At 40.9% G+C, this 21,308-nt stretch overlaps 2 protein-coding genes across 2 annotated transcripts; one reads left to right on the forward strand and one right to left on the reverse strand.

Moving 5' to 3' along the window:
• Window positions 1–318: 318 nt before the first annotated feature.
• LOC102303688 (TRAF-interacting protein) lies at window positions 319–5,290 on the forward strand. The gene is made up of 16 exons (XM_014340853.2): window positions 319–517; window positions 743–860; window positions 953–1,010; window positions 1,112–1,195; window positions 1,336–1,375; window positions 1,475–1,602; window positions 1,696–1,790; window positions 2,023–2,136; window positions 3,181–3,268; window positions 3,364–3,453; window positions 3,534–3,622; window positions 3,728–3,883; window positions 3,995–4,040; window positions 4,158–4,256; window positions 4,349–4,399; window positions 4,596–5,290. The coding sequence occupies exons 2-16, from the start codon at window positions 763–765 to the stop codon at window positions 4,701–4,703; spliced, it is 1,344 nt and encodes a 447-aa protein (XP_014196339.1). The 5' UTR covers window positions 319–517; window positions 743–762; the 3' UTR covers window positions 4,704–5,290.
• grm6b (glutamate receptor, metabotropic 6b) lies at window positions 5,263–21,265 on the reverse strand. The gene is made up of 11 exons (XM_005915263.3): window positions 20,368–21,265; window positions 18,882–19,471; window positions 15,399–15,615; window positions 13,832–13,967; window positions 13,511–13,665; window positions 13,072–13,212; window positions 12,793–12,993; window positions 11,874–12,013; window positions 10,369–10,992; window positions 9,982–10,293; window positions 5,263–6,907 (listed from the first exon to the last, which is right to left on the reverse strand). Exons 2-11 carry the CDS (start codon window positions 19,416–19,418, stop codon window positions 6,668–6,670), a joined length of 2,703 nt encoding a protein of 900 aa, XP_005915325.1. The 5' UTR covers window positions 19,419–19,471; window positions 20,368–21,265; the 3' UTR covers window positions 5,263–6,667.
• Between the last annotated feature and the right edge of the window lie 43 nt (window positions 21,266–21,308).

Below are 21,308 nucleotides of genomic sequence, written 5' to 3' on the forward strand. Positions count from 1 at the left end.
GTATATCAAATGTTAAATAATCTTTTTGTGTGAGAAAGATTTGTGAATATATTTGCGAGCTATTTCAATGTGTTTAAAATAACATTTTGTTGTTTTCACTGTGACTCTGCATATGTGAGGGATAAAAGCAAAAAAAAAAAACAAGGGAAAAAAGTGTTGACACATTTGTTGAGTGACACTAAATTGTAACTTCTCCAGGGAAAACGTATTCATTGTTTTAAATATCAAAAGTTTATAGCGACTGAGCTAAATTTTAATACAAAATACGTTGGCGTAGATTCTAACAGCTCATTTATGTTCCGTGTGCATACGAACGCACCGTAAGGGGCGGAGCTTTGGTTTGAACGTGCAGCGGGGAACTGGCCAGCGATGGCGTTACCATTGTGTTTGTGTTAGCTTGAAAGGAAATTTCCTAAATTATCTCACTTTATGTGTGTACAATGAAAATTTTCATGTACAGTTGGTGATGCTTCAGTTTATAACGAAGGATTCTGCAGTAACTTGATATCTTTGTTTGGTAAGCATGACAGCTCACGATAAGGCTACGGCTAACATTGGTTATCTACATGTAGCTGCTTAACCAGGGTAGCGGAATAGTAAGGCCCACTGACTTTAGCCAGTGCTAACTGTTTTAGCCTACAAATATTATGTAACACTACCGAAACGCGTATGATCAGGGAGTGAATATCACGATTTGTATTTCACTGTTTTTAACAATGTCGTACGCTGTTTCCAAAACAGGGTGATCGTTGTGCCGGTAAGATGCCTATTCGAGCATATTGCACTATTTGCTCAGATTTCTTTGATCACTCCAGAGATGTTGCTGCCATTCACTGCGGACACACTTTCCATTATGAATGGTAACTATACACAAACTCAAATCTGAACAAAACAACTTTTTTCAGTTCATGGCATCTTTGAAGTTATTTTCGTTCCCCTCTTTTTCTTCTAGTCTTCTTCAGTGGTTTCAGACAGCCCCTACAAAAACCTGTCCACAGTGTAGGAAACAGGTACAGTAACGCTACATTGTCAAACTACCAGCACAGACCGTGGCAAGTTGAGTTACAAAGGAAAGATTGAGCTTCAATGACATTTTGATGTTTGTGTGTAGGTCAGCACCAGGCACATTATCAGCAAGCTCTTCTTTGACATTGGTGGAGAGGAGGACAGCACAGCTGACCCGGAAAGCTTACAGGTACCAATCCTACAGCAATATAATACTCTTCACGCCTTCTGGCATGTAAAACAGAACCTAAATGTGGTCTTTCCTATTGCTATTGTTTGGATTTGTTTTAGGGTGTTATCTTCTGACTGTATTTCTTCTCTTTTTTGCAGAATGAGGTTGATAGAGTCAAGGCACTTCTGAGCTCTAAAGGTGAGAAATTAAACTCTTGAGTACAACTGTTACAAAGTTATGCTAGATTGTAAGGAAGCAGGCAGCGCTAGATTGATCATCTGTCTGGTCAATTTGTAGAGCGAGACTTGCGGGACAAACAGAAGGTGGTGGAGAGTTTAAAGGACTCCATGGACAAGCAGAGGCGAGACCTAGACAGTTTGCGGAAGGAGATTAAAGAAAAGGAGATGCTTTGTTCTGCCCTCAAAGTATGAGCTCTCTGTTCTTCATTGTTGAAAAGCTGCAATATCCACACTGATTCACAGTCACTGCAACTAATATTATGTTCTAACGTCTCACAGACACAGATGTCATATATGGAGACGCAACAAAATGAAGTTCAGGCTGCCAAGGAAGAAGTCCGGAGCTTAAGGACCAAGTTGAGAACATTTGAAAGGTATCTGCAGCCCATTGTATTATATTCAAGCTCCTGTGATTGTAGAGGAAAAGATAAGGATTGTTTAAGATGATCTTTGACAAGTGCGCAAACTTATACCAGTGCATTTGGGCAACTGCAACCTGACTCTTACACTACAGCTATAATGATATGAAATATGTGCATATGGTCCAGTGATTGTCTTCGTTGTTAAAGAGCATCATATTCACTCTGTGCATTGTTTTCTCCTCAGCTTGGATGTGTTGTTACAGGGCCAGAGAGCAGAGGTTGAGTCCATGATCACAGATATGGGTATCAGCCAGGCAGCAGTGGAGCAGCTCTCAATCTACTGCATCTCTCTGAAAAAGTAAGTATATGGAGATTATTACTAAATCGGCCGAGTACCATCTTAAAAATATTGGAAAAATTGTGGCAAAGAAAGATTTTGAAAAGCTTATTTGTGCATTTATTTTCAGTAGACTAAAGTATCTTAATGGAGTCTTTACTGGTTGCTGCCAAAGTCCTGACCAGCACCAGGAAAATGGATCATATTACAGCAGTTTTGAAATCATTGCATGGCTTCCTGTGTGTAAAAGCATTTATTTAAAATTCTGCTAATGGTTTAGAAAGCATTGAATGATCTTGAACCTGAATATATAGCTGACCTACTTGAGGGCTATGATGCTTCTAGACCTCTTAGGTCCTCAGGAACAGGCTTACTTTAGTATTGCTAGGGCTAGAACCAAACAAGGTGAGGTAGCATTTAGTGTTGTGGAATAAACTCCCCTCACACCTCCAGTGTGCAGAATCCATTAGTTACTTCAAATCAGGATTAAAAACGGTTTTGTGTAGTTTTTACATAAAATATACATTTAATTGTAATTATTGTAATTTTCTTTTTGTTCAAAGGTTAAATTTTACTTAAGTTGTTTCAGGTTTACCCTTGGTGTTGACTCTTGCCGTCGAGGGCTTTTTAGTTAATACTGAAATAGTTTTGCAGAAAGGAAGGGTCGAATATTTCTCTTAAAGTCTCTTGTGTTGCATCAGAAAATGTCTGTTAGGTGTTGCTTCTATAAGTCATTAATTTCAAGGGTTCTCTCACATTTCTGCTGCCTGTACGTTGAATAATTACTCAGTGTGTTCTATAAAGATGTGAAATATGGAGCGGTTTGTGGTGTTAGTTTAATCAGATTGTGTGCTTGTCTATATTTGTGACCCAGATGAAGATCATACCACCTTTCTCCTGTAAATCTGAGCTTTTGTGAAATATGTTCCAGAATCTTTTAATGAGTTGGACAACATTTGTGTGTTTGAAAGTACTTCTTTTGGAGCTTTTTGTTCAGGTATTTAGTTCTAATGACCACAGCATCCGCTCAGTATTTACTGCTGATCTCCTTTCTTTCTTTCTCAGAGAGTATGATAACCTCAAAGGAACTTTGAAAGCTTCAAATGATATGTGTGAGAAACTGAAGAGAGAAGTGCTGTCCTCAAACAACAAGGTCATTCGACATAAGAAGATCGCCTCACCAATAAGAAATGGGACTTCGGTGCGGAATCTTTGGGTTAAAGTGCTCTGTGGTGTTTGTCATTTCAGTTACAAAAAACTACAATAGAGGTGAATCAGACCAAAGAGGACATGAAGTCTCTGCAGAGCGATCTGGCCTGTGCTGACAAAGAAATCTCTGTAAGGCAGATCAAACAAATCTGTTTATTTGTTATGTCGGATGTGCGTGGTTGTGATTTCTGTGTGCAACCCGTCCACAGAGCCTGAAGAAGAAAGTGGAGTTTCTTCAGAAATCTCTGAGCACACCAACGAGGACTAACGAAGCCGTCAGTCGGCTCATCTTTGAAAGGTGCGTCTCCAGCTGTGGGACTTCAGTCTCCTCATGCTTTTGACAGGATGCTTAAGAATGCATTTGCTTTATGCGCTCACGCACTTGTTGCTGCCTTCCCGTCAGCCCTGCCCCACTGGAGCTGAAGCAGCCTCGCCTCCACCATCCAGCAGATAGCGAGGACATTGACCTCAACATGACCTACGACATCACTACGCCAGACGACGGGGCCAAGAGACCAACGCAGGTTCCATTGAAGAAAATGCGTCTCGATCCACCCGTGTAAGAGTCATGTCACTCAGTGCGGAAATGTTTTCTTCTGTGTTTAGAGTAGTTTGAAATCCATCTGCTCTTTTTGTAACAAAGTATAAACTGGAAGTGTTGATTTTTCAGAACGTCTGTATCCAAACACAGGGAGAAAACGTCAGCTTTAAGCAAGGTAGCCTTCTTCTAATAAATGCATCATTAAATAACTGATCTATATATAATTTGTTTTTAATTTTTCAATTAATTAATTTATTGTATTGTTTTATATTTATGTATTTTTGTTTCTCAGAATCGCGATGAAGATCTGGACCCTTTTTTAAGGAACTCCCTCCTCTTCAGGAAGAAAACCTTTGGCAGCATGTTGGAGCCTCAGAGGAAGCCTGGAGCTGTAAGTGTAGCCGACTCTCGCAAACTGTTTCCTTGTCCCATTTTGTCATCATCAGTGATTTGTTGAACAAAAAAAATGTTTTTGCGTTTCAGGTCAGAACTGGTTATGATGGATTAGGAGGACGAACTAAATTCATCCAGCCTGTATCCTTTTTGTCATTAGTGATTCTGCATGTGTTACTTGTCTTCTAGCGTTTGAGGTTCACTGAAGAATGTTTGATGTGTGTGTTTGTATATATGTAAGAGCCAGGGAGCACCGTCTGGCTTCAGATAGATGTTATTTATAACCACGAGATAAATGTAGGTCGCATCGATCCTTAACCAAGCGCTCCACCTCCAGTCTCCTTTGTCACAGATTCGTCCACTGATGAAAGCTAAAAGGAAAAAGGTAACACGGCCCCCATCCAAGACCGCCACTTGCATGACCCTGGACGACTTCCTCGAGTAAATTTTGGTGTCAGAGGTCAAGACACTGACTTCTGTAAAGAAGCATGTTGGCACTGCTCTAAAACCGAGAACCTGGCTGTGCGTTTTTTGATTTGTTTGTTTTTGCCACTCAACACCAAAAAAGCATTTGGGAATGAACTTTTATCTAAAAGAAATGACAAATGTTGGCATTTGGGTGAACTGCAAACCCTGCTCTACATTTATTTTATGTGCTGATATGAATTTGTTTGTGTAGGCAGTGTCTTGTGTTTTGAAGCCTCGTAGTTCTGTGGGAGTGTATTTGTTTGTGAGAGAGAAACAGCTACTTGAGAAATTTGACTGTGAGGGTTGCGATGATTATAAAATTCTGGGCCAGTGTCTAATGCGATACTTTTTTGTTATTTATCCCCCATTTGCTTTTCCAGTGTGGCAAACAAAAATCTTTATCATTTAAAAAAAAAAAAGTCTTTGAAATGCTTTGCTATTTTTCACCCTGTTTTCCCTGACTAACCTACATGGGGAGTTACTGTAGGTATTTTTTCTTTTAGATTTAATTGTCATGCTGGATGTAAACCAACTCAAATAATAAACAATATTTTTTTATTAAGATTCTTTTGCAATCGACAATTTCTTCTAGACTTTTATTCACAAACATGTCAATGACCTGGACTTCCCTGCAGAGGGCAGTACAAACAAGATTTTCTCACATAAGGGTATGAACCTGGCAGCCAGCCTGCGTCGTGAGTGATACTGCCTGCATGTGAGGAATGCTGAATCCATTTATATTGAAGAAGCCAGAACAACAGGAAAAGGCTAAAAAAAAACATCAGTCAAAACCTGAGTTATGCATCGTGGTCAAGTAACAAAAAAAAGAAAACAAAAAAACAGCGCTGCAAATAATATACTTGCAAAAACTAATAAAATAACATAAAATTGGGGCTTTTTGCTCATTCTGCCCCGTTTTCAATATCAAATGAATTTTAATGTTTGCAGAACTGGTGAAGATGGAGGACCTTTCATGGAACAACATCCAACGCAGCCAAAAGAGGTGAAGCTTGCTTGTGATGTTCCCGGGCATTAACATAAATGTAGCCTGTCTACAGCTTTGGCATGCAGCCCTCACAAACTGACCTTTATACAAGTTTGCTTGATATTTGGACAAACAATGTGGGGAAAATGCCAACCATTGTTTTCCACCGTGGAAAACTGAAAAGTAACAAGTACAAGATAATGCATCCTGTTCACAATCACTTGTATCCTTTGTGCACTCATGAACTCAGTTTCCAGAATAAAAGCAATTCATTCTCTGCCACAATAATTGCAGTGATAAGACTAATTAAATGCTGTGTTTCCTTAGTGACTGGATATTGATTTAGCTGTGAGTGATTATAGTTTTGTGGTTTGTTGTATCTAGCCCGGGGGGTCGTCATGACAGGACATGGTGGGGCATTTTAAAAGATACATCCTTCCAGTGCAAGCAGAAGAAAAGGTTACAACAGCCCATATAAATAGCATTCGTGTAAACGTAAAACACATAACCCATGCAGCCTGTGAACAGCGATGTTTCATTGAGGTTTGACAGAAGCATACATCTTACTGCCAAGCAAAAGTCTCCATTTAAGCTTAACTTTTTTTAATTGTCTTCCATTTTCATGTCAACACATCTATATGTAGATCATTCTGAAGTCCGTTCAAAGTGGCTCTGTATCTTTTCCATACCCCTGCTAAGCTGTCACATTTTCCCCATGATGTAGAGTGAGCCTTTCAGGTTTCTTTTGTGCTTTCACTTTCTGGACTATCTAAATAAGTATGAAAAGAAACATCATCCACAAATGTTTTTGCTGGTATTTCAATCCAAAATAAAAAGGGGGGGATTCAAAGAAGAAACACACACAATCCAGCCAAAAAGCTTATTTAAATGCTATTTTTTTCCCCACTCTTTGCAAACCATTTCTTTGTTGGCTTCAGTTGTCATTTTGATTCCCGTCACTGTGACCTGTCAGGCTCGACCTTGGACTCTCCGTTCTGTTTGTCGTTGGACTTCAGGGACAGGTGCGTGGTCACGGTAGCCGCCTGAACCACGGCTTTAAAGCTGCGCTTTCTCTTTTGGACGTTCTGCTCCGGGTGGAAGATGATGACGTAGACTTTGGGGATATAGAGCATGCCCAAGGATACGGTGGCGCTCAGGCTCATGGACACGGTCAGAGTGGTGGTTTGGATGAACATCTGCAACAGAGACGGAGGAGTTCAGAAAAATCCTTCCACACACACACTTCTGTGTCACTAAGAAAATTATAGATTTGTTTGTTTTGTTTTGGTGCTTTTAGCCTTTATTTGACGGTTTGCAGGAAAGAGGGGGAGAGAGGGCATTTCAGCCATAAGGCTTATAAGAGCGCCTGTTCAACCAGTAAGTTAAAGTAGTGCCCATAATGATTCATTAATTATGGAAAAAGTGGCTGGCTAATCAAACTTGCTAGCTTTAGCCGATACTACTTCACCTTCACGTTCAAATTCTGGCACCAAAAAGCCCAACATGGTGTAGTCAAAACACAGAGTCCAGAAATCCATAGGTGAGCTTGCCATGGCTATATCCATTTGTTATATACAGTCTATGGTAATATATTTCCAATACCGCAATATAATTTATTTTAATAACCCAAAAAATATTGTTGGGCGCAATAATTTATACATAAACGCAAAACAACAAGATGTCTTGTTGCATCTACTCGCATTTTCCAGTAGGTGAGCAAGCACATTTTTTAATTTAATTAAATTTTATTATATTTTGGTGTTCTGACCCACAAGAGGAAGCAAAGGGTCAAAGTTGAATGCCCAATGGAGGTGGTGTGTCCCAATTTCATGCATACTGGATGCAGCAGCAAGGATAGTTTGGAAAGCAGGGTACATGTAATCTCCGCTGTCACAATGCAGTCCTTACAATTTTCATCTCAAAGCAGGGAAGGCAGTGTTTTCCCCCTGATGAATGATTTATGATCTAGTATATGAAGTCAGGAAAAGAGCCTCTATTTATGGGCTTTGACCACATCTAGCTCCTCTTCCTCTTTTTTTCCTTTTTTCTTGTTTTGCATGCATCCGACAATAATCACAGTGAGCGACTTCTTCTGAGATCTGCCTTCAATGAATTATAAAAAAAAACCCTCATTATTCAAGAAAACTAAACAGGTCATAAATAAATAAAACCACAAGTATCATAAATAAGAAATGTTTTGTGCCATAAATAGGTCGCAAGTTGCATAATATCCTCAGCAGCAACACATCCTGGCTCATGTCCATATAGTACAGTTCCGTTTATCATCTTTTCACATGTGTTTGTCCCTGTAGTGACATCTCCCTTTATGAACGGAGCTGTTTACTGTTTAGGAGTGAAGTGGACTGTAGTTATGTGGCCCGAGCAGAAGGACTAGCTGAGAATCACTGTATGGTCCTTTCATAGGTAATTACAGTCATCACAGGTAGATCACCTCCTCCAACATGTGATGGGAGCATAACAGCCGCTACTTTCATGAGCCAGACAAAAGTTAAGGTCTATATTTAGCTCTTTTTCTAAGTGATGATTAATTGAATGGGATGGCTGAATTGGTCTTGGAGGGCTTCTTATCCCTCTGCACATCTGACCTCCTTTCCTTTTCTTAATTCACTTCATTTCCATTTGGAAGAGGTGAAAAGACTTTGAAAGCACCTCAGGCAGTAATTGTTTCAGCCTGACTGGTTCATAATACAGCTCTCTATTAGCCAAAGCCCGTCTCTATTTTTCAAATATCCCCCCCAACTGTCTTGTACTTTGTGACGGCAGCAAATAGCCCACAAGCTAAATGAAACCCTCAGTACAGTGGGAGCAGGATGTCCTGCGAGTACAGCAGGAAGCAAATACGATATGACAGGCAACAAACTCAAATTTCACTTTCAGCATCTGAGGGATTCATTTACTTTCTTACAGTTCGTGTGTTACTGTGCATTACGTAACTCGATTCAGCATACTGTTTATTTTAACTGTAAGTGGAGCTCAGGGAGTGCTTATGTAATGTAACGAGATTTAATTATGATCTTGAAAAAGATCAAATTTGACTATGCAGAAGAATTTATTGACCGATCATTTAGTGGGTCAAATTATTTCTTTTAATTTCTTTTTGTCCCAACCCAACACAAAGAGCAGCCAGAAATAATTCAGCTATTCATTTGTCCTTTTAAAAAGTGACATTTTTACTAAACAGATTTATTTTTGAGCTGAAGCTGTTAAATCAGTCTCTGAAAGTCATCATCTGAAAATTTCCTGCTATTCTTTGTCTCATATAAAAGTTTTTGTTTTTGTTTTTTCTTGCCTCCAAAAACTGTTGGCCTACTCCAAAGAGGTTGTTAAAATTTCCTGAAAACACAATCATCAGAACTGTAAAATACCTTTCATTATTATTATTAATATTATACATAATAAATTGCCATCTTCAACCAATTGAACACATTGGATTTGTATCATCAAATCAAAAAGCCACAAGTTATACTCTATTATAATTCATAACTTTACTTTAAGTAGATGTACAAAGTGATAGCAGCAACACAAATAAAATTTCACATCTAAAAATACTCGCTGGCCCCAGAAATTATGATATTACCTGTGATGCAGTTATGTGCGAGTAGGTTGTTGTACTCAATTTCAGGAAAACCTAGTTGCGTCAAGTTCATTGTTTTTATTTTTCATATTTCAAAATAAATAAATAAAGGCAGACAAATAAAAGCACTGATGTTATAGGTACAATATTTTATCTAAATATCGTGGAGTTTTTAATCTCTTTTTTTATTCTCTAATAAATCACCAGATCATTTTCTCACCTAATTGATTTATATTGTCAGACCAAAATCCATATAAATTTGACAGGATCTAAAGGGGGAAAAACAGGAAATTTTTCACATTACATGCTTTACATAAAGTAAGCAGGTAAGAATTCATTAACCAGTGATGTCAACTGAATATTCAGGTAATCAAAACTTCACTCTCAGGATATAAAACTTGTTGGCCAGTGGTGGATGTTTTAAGGCTGTAGTTAACCCTCCTGCATAATTCACTTGTATTCCATTTATCAGCATTTTTCACGTCATTGTCATTTGGAAGTAAAATGCCCCTCCCTCAAAGTTTATTTTTTCTCTGTGCCGGCCTGCTTTCCGTTGCCAGACTTTCTCTGACGTTTGGGGGTGTATGCTCTCCACATTCACAGTAGCCTCTTCCTGTTTATATGAACATTTTCAGAATTTCTGAAACCATGCACTGCCCTTGTTACATTTCTTACCTTCTCTGTAGACTGCGCTGTGCCAAAGAAGATGGGTACAAAGGCCAGCCAGATGATGCAGGTGGTGTACATGGTGAAGCCGATTGGTTTGGCCTCATTGAAGGTCTCAGGAACTCCTCTGCTTTTAATGGCATACACCGTGCAGGTGATCATCAGTACAATGCTGTAGCTCAAACACAGTATGAGGGACAGGTCGGACATGTCGCACTTGAGAATTCCACGGGCAAACTCTGGGTTTGGAGGCTTCTGCTCTTCATAGTCAATGATGGTGTGTGGGGGGATCACACCAAACCAGATGAACACCGCGAGTAACTGTAGAGGAAAGGAGCTTTAGACTGCTGCATGAGCTTTGACTTATCTATGGCGGAGAAGCATTGATAAGCTTACCTGCACTGAGATGAGTATAAAAGTAATGATGAGCTGAGAGGTGGGGCTGATAAACTTAGGAGGTGTGACCGACTTCTTGCCCTGCTCAAAGATGCGGTAGATCCGGTTGGTCTTCGTCAGCATGGCGGCGTAGCTGATGCACATCCCGAGCCCCAAAAACAGGCGGCGGAAGGCGCATATTGCCACACTGGGCTCTGCAATCATGAAGAAGGTGATGAGGTAGATGAGGAAGATTCCTGTCAGCAACACATAGCTGAGCTCTCTCCCAGAAGCCCGGACAATGGGTGTGTCATTGAAGCGGATGAAGGTGACAATGGCTCCGGTGGTTGCTAAGATGCCCAGGATGGCCAAGAAGACGGGGATGATGGCCCAGGGAGAGCTCCACTCCAGCTTGATGATTGGTGTGGGGCGGCATCCCGTGCGGTTCTCCAAGGGCCTCATGTCGAATGGGCACATGTCACAGGTGAATTCATCCAGCAGATACTGGTAGCCATCACAGAGCTCGCAGTGCCAGCAGCAGGGAACACCCTTGACCATCTTTTTCCTCTCGCCAGACTCGCAGGGAAAACTGCACACCGACTCTGGAATTTTACGGTCACCGCCCGACCACTGCATCTCCTCTGACTGAAATGGATGCACACACACAGTGTGTTACTATATTACAGCTGGCTGTGACTTAACACAAGGCTAATAACTGTGAAACAAAACTCCTCAAAAATACTTCTTCCACAATCACTTAAAGCCTATGAAAGCCAGGTAAACTGGCATAAAAAGAATAAAATTGTTAACTTTTTACCTTTCACAAATAAAAATTTCCTCACATTGTCACCATATTTTTAGTTTTGGTTTACAAAGAAAATCAAATGCCATACTATGATGGGTAGGGAAACTTGGAAAAGATGCCTTTTTTCTGTCTGAAGCTATCTATTCTGTAGGAAGCTTTCAGCCATCTGGCAAAAAGCTTGCAGTAAAAGGAATCTTAGAATGAAAGGATAGTTTGCAATTTTGAAAATTATACTTTCTTGCCACTTTCATATCTGCTGAATGCAAGGTTTAGCATAGAAACTGGAAAAGGTAACTATCTATATCATCTAAAAAGAACAAAGTGTCGGGTCATACTGTAGCAGAAACGTACAGCTTTTGCACCGAATAATTTCATGGTCATGGGAACTGGATGCTGGGCACCTTCAGCTTCTAAGGTGACGACCCCACAATAATAGAGCAAAAACTCTAACATTTAGATGCCCCCCAGTGAGCAAGCATTTGGCAACAGTGTGAAGGAAAAACTTCCTTTCAGCACGAAGAACCAGACTCGCAGAGGGGCAGCCATCTGCCACAACCAGGGAGTGAGGGGAGGAAAACAGGACAACGAGACATAATGTTAAACTAGAGCTTTGTTTCCAGTTTTTATGCAAAACTAAGTTAATCTCTCATCTTCTCATGCAGCAGAAATGAACTTCTGAATATCACTCTGTACCACAACTGTAGTAAAAATAGACATTTACATTGAGGCGAAGATGGTTTGTCCACTGGCCGATATTCTTGTAGCCAGGATTGCTGACATTGGACATCTGGTACTGGAAGATGTCATATCGACCCGGAGCATCTCCATTCTCATTGAACATCACTCCAGTTCCTGCGCTACCTGTTAGATGGAGACAGTCTAAATGACCTATGCACTATCAAAAGAAAGCCAAAAGTCAGAAGGCATTCAAACTGCCTTAACCAGAGAAAAACACCCCCATCTTTAGCGGCAGAGAGAACACCCACACACTGTTGAATGCAGCTTATTGCTTACTTCACTCTTGTGCAATCATGTGAAAGCTGAGTGCAGGATGCTCTTTAGTGAAGGCTCTCCTCCACGAGTACAGACTTTCAGTGCACTCTCCTCTGTTGCCCTAACGTGATTGAATGTTCCTCTCGGGTCCCTGCAGGCGCTCAATCAGAAAATCTTCCATACAAGCCAAGGTCATCCAGCAAGAGGAGCGCAATAAATAGGATGCTTTCACAGGACACTTTTTTTTTTTTCATTTTTCCAAACTGCAATATTTTTGTATGAAAGATGAGGATGAAAAGCGGGTTCGTTGTGTATAGAGAAGAGCGAGGACGCAGCCCAAGGGAGGGGACGTGCTTTGAAGAAATGCGCCGTGTTCTGCAGCTAAGCACATTAGCAGAAACATCTCAAAGCTTCCGTTTTCAACACGACCTCCCTTCCGCTGCGTTCCCTTTTAAATTTGCTTCTTTTTAAAAACCTCTCCAGTGGCAGAGAGCGGTAGTTAGAAAAGCATGGCTTTTGCTAACAAAAAGATCTCCTTGCAGCATTTCTCTCCCCAGCAGCAACGAAATGAAACTCTCCTTTTATCTAAATAGCTAGACATATCATGAGGTAGGTGCGGAAAAACCGACTGAAAGTTGGAAGCTCACCGTTGAAGTTTACAGAGCGAATGTACTGGAGGAGCATGCGTCCATCTACGGGGTCCATCTTTTCGCACACGCCCATGGAGCCAGCACAGAGGTCCAGGTGCATGCTGTGCAAGGCGTGGGCCATGGCGTACACAGCATCAATCACAAACTGCACCTTGCCCTCCTGTTCGTACTGAGAGTCTCGGCTGATTCTTTCGTCACCTGCCGGACAACAAAAATGACCAATACATAAGTCAGATAAGGTGACACTTTTTATTTTCGGTGCTGCTCCCTGCTTACCTGTACATTTTCTTCTACCAGGATCATATTTTATCCCAGGACGAGTTAGTTTACACTTGAAGTCATCCTCCCAGAATTCTGCAAACCAGATGTTTCTCCTGTTGTTCTCCAGCGACCTCGAAGTGAAGTACTGGTCGAACCCTGAATCGTTTTCGCATTTAATTTTAAAACAGTTAAAATAACAGGACTTGACATGTTGGAGCACAGATAATGGTAAAAAAAAAAAAATCCTTTGAAATATGGCTCTAAGTCACTTTTCAGAATTTATACAGGCTGGAAATATCAGATCGGGATATATCAGACTTATCAATCGTTAATTTCCTTTATTTGGTGCATTGATATTAGACTCATCTGTCAATGTCACAGGCTTCTGTGGGTATGCTTATTGGATCCAGCTGTTCAGAGTTAGATTTAAGGCTCATTTAATACATTTTCCTACCGTCAATGGAGGCTCTTTTAGGCAGGATGGTGACAGCACCCTCAGCCACCTCCTCCTGGTCTTCAATCGCAGAGTTTTTGGATCCCCAACTATCCGATCCAACAAATAGGAAGTGGCCTGTCAGGTTGGCCTTTTTGGCAGCCTGCAACACCCGTCTAAAAGATACAGTTATATATCATGATGAAATTTCTTCTTCTTCTGTCATTCTTTGCTCAGAGTGGTTAGAACAGGAGACTACATAGTTAAATGTAAAACAGCATCCTTGTGAATATCTTGCAGACTTCATGTATCTAATACACCATGCAGCAGAGCATGACTCACTTGATGTCGTCCTCATTGGCAAAGATGATAACCCCGCGAGCATTGGAGGTCTCCATCAGTCTCTTGATGATTTTATCAAACTCCCCTGGTCTGGGCTCTCGTGGAATCCTTATGGACTGTGCAATACACAGCCCTCCTGTGTCACAGACCAAAAAAATCATCTTTTATTGTTTGCAGTGTTAGCATGCCAACATTAGGTCAGTTGTAAAGGTAGCTAGGTTTCCCACGACTCTGCAAAAACAACACCCAGCTAAGGTGTTGGGGTTTTTTTGTCTGCTAATTATGTAGATGAATGAGCTTAGACCTATGTGTCAAAATAGCAATAATATCATAACATGAAAATCCTTGCTGTACACACAATATTATATGACCAAATCCTAGTAAATTCCAGAATGGGAAGAACACACTCAAACCTTTCTGCTGTACTGAGACTGAGCCCAACACCCACCACACAGTATCAGATCTTTGTTTTGGGTTAATATCAATATTAATGCTATTATTGGTATCAGATCAATACCAGCACCAGTAGATCGACAGTTTGTCTTTGTTCTCCAAGTTCAGTATGCATCTCACCGAATTGTGTTAAATACTAAAAAAAAAAAGTCTCTGAAAAACCCAGTTTCAAAATACATGAAACCTGAAAGGTGTGTTTTGTTGTATTCACTAATTCTTTCAAAAAGCAATGGTCATTAACATGTGTCCTGAATTTGCATATAAATTATGATTAATCTCTGAAATAATAATGCACTGCTCTCACTCTGAGCTCCCTTGGGTCGATAATCCGATTTTTTTATACCTGCACCTCTGTTTCACACACACTTTAGAACTTATTGCCCCATCCTGGTTAAATTCTGTTATATCACTGCAGCCTTGGGCAGAAATGATGTGTAGAGGGAGACAGAGGTCCTCACCTCCAGTGTTGCCTTCATCATTGTAAACATAACTGCATGTTGCTGAGATGCAAAATGATTCATTTTTGAGTATTGAAAGATGGATTACCTATCATTGCATGTCATTTCCTAACTCTTTTAAGGTGAATTTCAAACAAAGGATGCGTAAGACATTCTTTTAATTATTATTTCACCGCCCAATAGAAAGAAATGGTTGTAACCAGCCTGCACTCTGGCAGCTCTCTTACCTTTAATCTTGTTCTTCAGGGCAGTCATATCTCTAAATGCACGAGATGATCTGTCTCCAATTAAAATTATTATAAATGACTGAATTTGATCTAGATTCACCATTCAGATACAATGTATAAAATATTATGGCAAACCATCCAGAAGTCGAGATAGAGATATTTCCATCTGGATAAAGTAATGGACAGCAGACAAAGCTGTTAGAGTCTGTCCCGTACTGTCAATCACTGATGTATGTGAATTTGATCATATTAAATGTGATCACTAATACATTAGGACTAACAGGTCATCCCATCGTATAGATTTAAAAGCACAAATGATTTTATTAAAGCATTGCTCCTTCCTGTCTTTTAATGAGTGGGAAAAACACAAATGACTAATCCCTTGTTGTCGTGACGGCAGATTCATGTCAGTGCAGTCAGACACACAACCTGCTTCTCTGGAGATCTGGAGGAAGGCATCCACTCCGCTCTCTCCGTAGTTGCCCTCAGATGCCAGCGTGGACACGTAGTTCCAGCCCATGTTCTTGACGATGTCCACCATGGCCTGAGCCTGGTAGGAGTCGGGAGGCACCACACGGGAGAAGAACTCGTAGCGGCTTTTGTCGCTCAGCTCCGGGGCAGTCGATGCATAGCTGATCTGGGGGATCTGAGACACAGGGATGGGTCATTTGTGATGAAAGAGTCGGGTCAAATGGAAAACATGAGCAGTGCTGATTATTAGGCCAATAAGTGAATCCAAAGGTAAAAGGGATGACAAGAGGCAGTGAACCATGTCAGGAGCATGATGCACCACTTACTCACAGGCAAGCCCTTAAATGGATGCCTCCCACAGTAATACTGGCAAGTCACAGTGCATTAAAATCCCAAAATTGGACTATCATAGAGCGTTCATCTCTTGAAAAGCCCAGAGCTGGTTTGCGCTAACGATACAGCCAACGTCACAGTAGAGTACAGATGGTGGGAACCAGAGCAGTAAAGGGGGAAAATAAGGATGGGAAGCTTAATTTGTTGGTGTGCTACATCTTTAATGACACAGTTTATGTCGACAGTCCCAACCCTGAACCTGCTAATGCCAGTCCCCCCAAACCTGGCTAACATCCAGCCCTCTCTGGAGAGCACCGAGAGATAAAGGTATTCACAAGGGGCAGTGACGGGGAGAAGGAGAGAGGACCGAGAGAACCATTTCACAGATTATCTGCAAGGATTAGTGTGGTTTTAGTCAAATTACGTTAAGCACAGAGGGAGAGACAGAGATCAGGAGCCTAGAGAAAGGTTAGCATTTCTCAGCTGTAAGCCATACAATACATTTAATTCTAGTGGCCACATGCAGCTTGCATTTGCTGCTCCGCGTTAACCCCGTCAGTCTCAGATGTACTGGTAAGCCTCTGTGGTCCAGACCACATCCTGAAATCAGGCTGGTGAACTTTCCTGCCCTCTCCTTCCCCCTTGTAAGAGTGACTGGCATGTGACATCATCAGTGTCCAGAGGAGTCTGTATCATTGTCTGAAAAGTCACTCAGATGTTTGCATGCAAAATTATAATGCACAAGACAAATACATAATCCTCTCCCAAATTAATCCCACAGAAGCATCTGCACCAATTCACTTGTTAAAATCAATAAGCCTTATCACTAACATAAGCATCCTCTTTTAGTCCAGTCTTGCTGAAATCTGCTTACAGTCATAAAACAAGTGAAGCTGAGAAAGAAACATTGTAATTTGAACAAACTAGACTGACTCATCAAGACAATGAGCCCGGGTATAGAATAAAGAGGCTGACAAACATGGATATAATTATGACCCTCTGGAATGAGTCAGTATAGAACATTCACCTACAGGTGCATCTTACAGGGGTTTGTGAAAGCTATATTAATGGGTTAGTTATTTTACACAACCTTGAATTATTAAGGGTTTAGACCCTAAAATATTAACTGTCAATGAACATGTTAAAGAGTTAATTGCTTCAGAGGTATTTGCAAAATTTATAAAAACTTCATTAAAGAAAACTCGATGAATGCATGCTCTATGTCTCATTTAAAAATAGTCTCATATAAGATACCTTACATTATTTATAGTTTATGCTCACCTATTGAAAAAGGAAAAAAATAAAATAAAGATGCATTTGGAGCAGGTTACAACAAAAAGTGTATTGGTTATGAGCAGATGTTGAATATGTAAAGAACTTCAGACTAGAAGCATTTGCGGTCTGGAAAGCAGCACATATGGACGGTAGGAGGAAACGCACTATTTAGCTAAATCTACTTCACACTGGTCACAAATTGCTGCTATCCTAGAACCAATGTCATCCTGTTACCCTGACACTATTTTGAGCCCAGGGTCCTGAGCTGTTGAGAGGGGCTTAGTGGAGTTGGTGAATTCTGTAGTTAACATCTGCCCTCTACCCAAGTTGTGGATTCTGAGCTGAAGGAGGAGCAACTTGGATGGAGGGCAGATATTAACTGCAGAATTCACCAAAACAGAAACATCCAAACACATCAGCCTGGTTGTTACAATTTTTCTGTATTACTTGCTTGCCCCAAATGTTAGATTTGCACAGACTCAGTGTTCCATCATTGCTATAAACAATGTGTAATCAGTGTAAAAAGAAAAAGAAAATAGAAAAAAGAAATACCTGGATTAACCTGCAGATTCCAACAATTACAATGGATTCACGGCCCTGTAAGTGTCACTCTGACAGGCAGCAATACACAGGTTCATTCAGGTCACATAGCTGTTTCAGTTACACTGCTTTATAATATCATCGAGAGGTGGGATGTTTATCTCTGTAGAGCAGCAGTAAGTTCTTTAGGTAAAAACATAAAGTGTCTCAATAATATTTTGGTACCAGACGTCTTCATCTATCATTTGTCCAACCCTTTCCTTAACTGCTTATCCAATTCAGGGGTTCCAGAAGTACTGGGGTGGCTATACCAAAGGCAGGGTGCACCCTGGGCAGACGCGCACACGTATCGCAGAACTAACACAGAAAAACAGACAAACATCCACACTCACATTAACACCTACGGCCAATCAACCCTACATCCAATCCAATTTCTCTTTAAATACCTGGAGCTCAGACTACCCAGAGGATGAATTCCATCAGAATGTAATCATGACCAAGGTCCACATTATCTTCTAAGGAGGGATTTAATCAATCTCAAATTTTAATAAAGAAGACCTAAATCTGCAGCGACCTAATCACAAATACTGTAACTCTACTGAGGCAGGAAATGAAGGTGCAGCTATATAAATTAACTTCATAAGTGTGAGCTCTCGCTCATAGGACGTCTGTTTATTGGCCACAGCTGGTCACTGATATCACTGCAAGCTGCTCAAATCTAAAATTAGGAATGTATTCCATATAGTTGCTCATTTTCTGGCACAGTGTCCTCGGACTTGATGTGTGTAAATCATTTTTTTTAACATAGTGCTCCTGGTCCTTTTGTTGCTTCTGACTGGTTAAAATGTGGCGGTGCTGTTTGTGATCCTCACTCACTTTCTGAGTGAAGATTTTAGATGCTTTAATACTTTAGTAATACTTAATTCTTTCAAAGTGTTAAACTTTTACCTTTATTTTGCAAGCATGACAAAAGGAGAAACACTAAAACGGTAAATTTAAAAAAAAAATGCCTTAAGATTCCAGTAGTTGTAAAATATTAAGCAAGAATGAAAGAAATGTTAGCTGATCACAGTTTGGTTAAACTTGTTTTCTTAAGAATAATTGTCATTGTCTCTCCTGACTGGAGAGTCCAAAACCAGTGAATGGGAACTACTGTGCTCTTTCTTTGTGAACAGATTCAGGAGAGGTTGTGAGGGGATCATGTTATCAGCTTACATTCTCAAAACACTCCCTGTCCCAAATATTTTGCCCCTTCACTGGTTAACAAAGCTAGGATGGTTAAAGAAATCTCACCGCAAACAGTCTGAGTACATTGGCCACCATGATGGACACCGAACTTCCAGATGCACCAATCACCCCAACCACCCTCTCCGGTTTTGGGAATATCGGAGGCTCTCCGTTTGAGCAGCGCACATCCGAGTTGTCCTTCTGGATGAGGGCCTGGACAAAGGTGAGCGACTGTTCCAGGGCATACGTGTCTCTGGAGCAGGTGTCGAGGATCCGAGCCCCAAGTGTGATGTTAGGCAGCAGCTCGGGATCGCTGTTGATCTGGTCCAAGGCATAGAGCATGGCCTCCAGTCGATGGATCCCTTTCTCTCTCTTGATCTCTCCGCAGGGTATCCCAGCCGGACCCCGAGAATGCATAGGGAAGAGGCCGCCCAGGGTGATGTCGCCTTCGATTTTGATGGACTGAGGCTGGGTGCCCTGCTGGGCACGTGAGGCTGGACTGAAACCCACCAGTAGAACCCAAAGCAACCGAAGCCATGGTTTGTATCCATATGACGCACCAAACCAGGAGCACTGATGGGATGAGAGGACCTCTGATATCATGATGACCAGCAGAGGTGCTGACAGCACTGGGCCACTCCCTCTACCTTTGACACCTGAGGGAGTTAAGAAAAGGGGTGTTAACATCTGGTTATTATTGAAGTTAGAGCATGTAGACGCTTCATACACTTTATTCTCTCCGGTTTACCTTATTAACTATTCTTTTTATGGATCCACCACATCCATGAAGCAGTCTGGGTTGAATTTTTAAATACAGCATCCAACTTGAAATGCATAAAAATGTAAAATTCTGTGTGTCCCGTGCATCATTTTATAAATATTTATCTTTAATTCCTTATGGCAATTATGATATGTTTAAGGACGATAACTGCAGAGCTGCAGAGTCAATGCTAACAGTGATTCCCTTATTAGGTAATGATGCAGAAAAAGCACCTACAGTCTAACATCGTTTCCTGTGCTTTGAATGAGAGCTGGGAAAACGTAGGAGAAAGAACAAAATATAAGCGATAGATGGAGGTGCACTTAAAAAAAAAACCTGTGGCTGAAGAGTGGATTTTAGCCAAGATGCAGGATGACACAGAGTGGAAGCTTTTATCATGAAGAGCAAAGAGGCGATGATGGAAAACACTATAAATTTTGCAGAACAAAACATTGACTAAATCCTGACCGCATTTCATGCTTCAAAAGCCGGAGCAGGTTAATTATATCTGCACGAGGATCACTGCCAAAATCCACAATGATCAGTTGAGCCCGTTCCATTTAAAAAAATCACAATCATAATTTCACAAGGCTCTAAATAATAATTACAGGATAACATCATTTTCTTAGAATGATAAAAACTCATATTTAAAATACCTCTGCTATACCGTGATTATAAAGTTAAAAGAAATACATGCAATCAATGCAAGAATGATTTGAATTTCCACAAGCTGCATTAATCACATTTTTTTAAAACTTCTTCATAGTGAAGAAGGAAGAAGATAAGTCTTACCTGCCCATTCTTCATGGACCAGCCTTGATTTTGTCCATCACACAAACTCTTCCACGCAGGCCTCCATCCAGGGTCCAAAATGTGATTATTATATCTGGAAGCAAGGCTCTCCTCTCCTGACTGATCGTAAATCCTCTGTCATCTCAGTCAGCCTGTGTGCACTCTCAAAAATAACCAAAGACTCTCTAAAAACAATGGCCAACAACAAAAAAAAAATTGTTGTGGTTTAGCAAAACAAAATGAAAAAACAGAGTTCTGCAGCTTTTTTGGAGGGGGGGGGGTGTATAATATCATGCGAGAATCAGAGAAAAGTGCAACATTACAGCAGTGAGATTCTACAAATCACCGCCAAATCCCTTAAAAGCCCTCTCACATACACTCCCTCTCTCTCGTTCTTTTTCCCTTTGAGCGCGCCTCTGTCTGGGCACCCCCTCCCTTTCTCTCTCTCTCATGAACCCTCTCCTTGCTCGTTCTCTCTGCACTCTAATGGCCACAGATTGGGATTATCATGCAGGCGTCTGTGAAGAAAGCACTAGGTGGACTAGCCCTTTTTTTCCATACAGCTGAACCAAATGCAGAACCCTCCCCCCTGCAACACACACACACCAGGATGATGGACCTCCGTCACTTTGAGAGATTAGATGAGCAGCGATTTGATTCGTACTCTCCCTATACGTGAGCGCACACACATGCACGCACACACACGCACTTCCATTCACACACCTGTCAACACTGGCACAATGGTGGAGAATATGAGAGCGCAAAATAGGTTTCTGCACCACAGAATGCAGCTGGATTAGATTTATTATTGATTTGAGTTGATGCTCTGGGAAAAAAAATGCAGCTGCCAGATCAGTTTGCAACTCACCTGTAAATTAGAAGACTGAATGTATCATTACTACCATCTAATGTATCAGTATGGACATCTCAAAGAATGCATC

Source organism: Haplochromis burtoni, unplaced genomic scaffold (genome assembly GCF_018398535.1).
Source record: "Haplochromis burtoni strain Fernald_Lab_line unplaced genomic scaffold, NCSU_Asbu1 Contig_12, whole genome shotgun sequence".
Taxonomy (NCBI): Eukaryota; Metazoa; Chordata; class Actinopteri; order Cichliformes; family Cichlidae; genus Haplochromis; species Haplochromis burtoni.

Excerpts from the sequence above, each read along its gene's own strand:
- LOC102303688 (XM_014340853.2), top strand. The coding sequence starts at position 763 with ATGCCTATTCGAGCATATTGCACTATTTGCTCAGATTTCTTTGATCAC. Across the intron at positions 3,884-3,994 it reads ATGCGTCTCGATCCACCCGT|AACGTCTGTATCCAAACACA; the intron begins GTAAGAGTCATG and ends TTGATTTTTCAG. Across the intron at positions 4,041-4,157 it reads AAACGTCAGCTTTAAGCAAG|AATCGCGATGAAGATCTGGA; the intron begins GTAGCCTTCTTC and ends TTTGTTTCTCAG.
- grm6b (XM_005915263.3), bottom strand. The coding sequence starts at position 19,418 with ATGATATCAGAGGTCCTCTCATCCCATCAGTGCTCCTGGTTTGGTGCG. Across the intron at positions 10,993-11,873 it reads CAAACCATCTTCGCCTCAAT|TCAGAGGAGATGCAGTGGTC; the intron begins GTAAATGTCTAT and ends CATCCATTTCAG. Across the intron at positions 6,908-9,981 it reads CAGCGCAGTCTACAGAGAAG|ATGTTCATCCAAACCACCAC; the intron begins GTAAGAAATGTA and ends TCTCTGTTGCAG.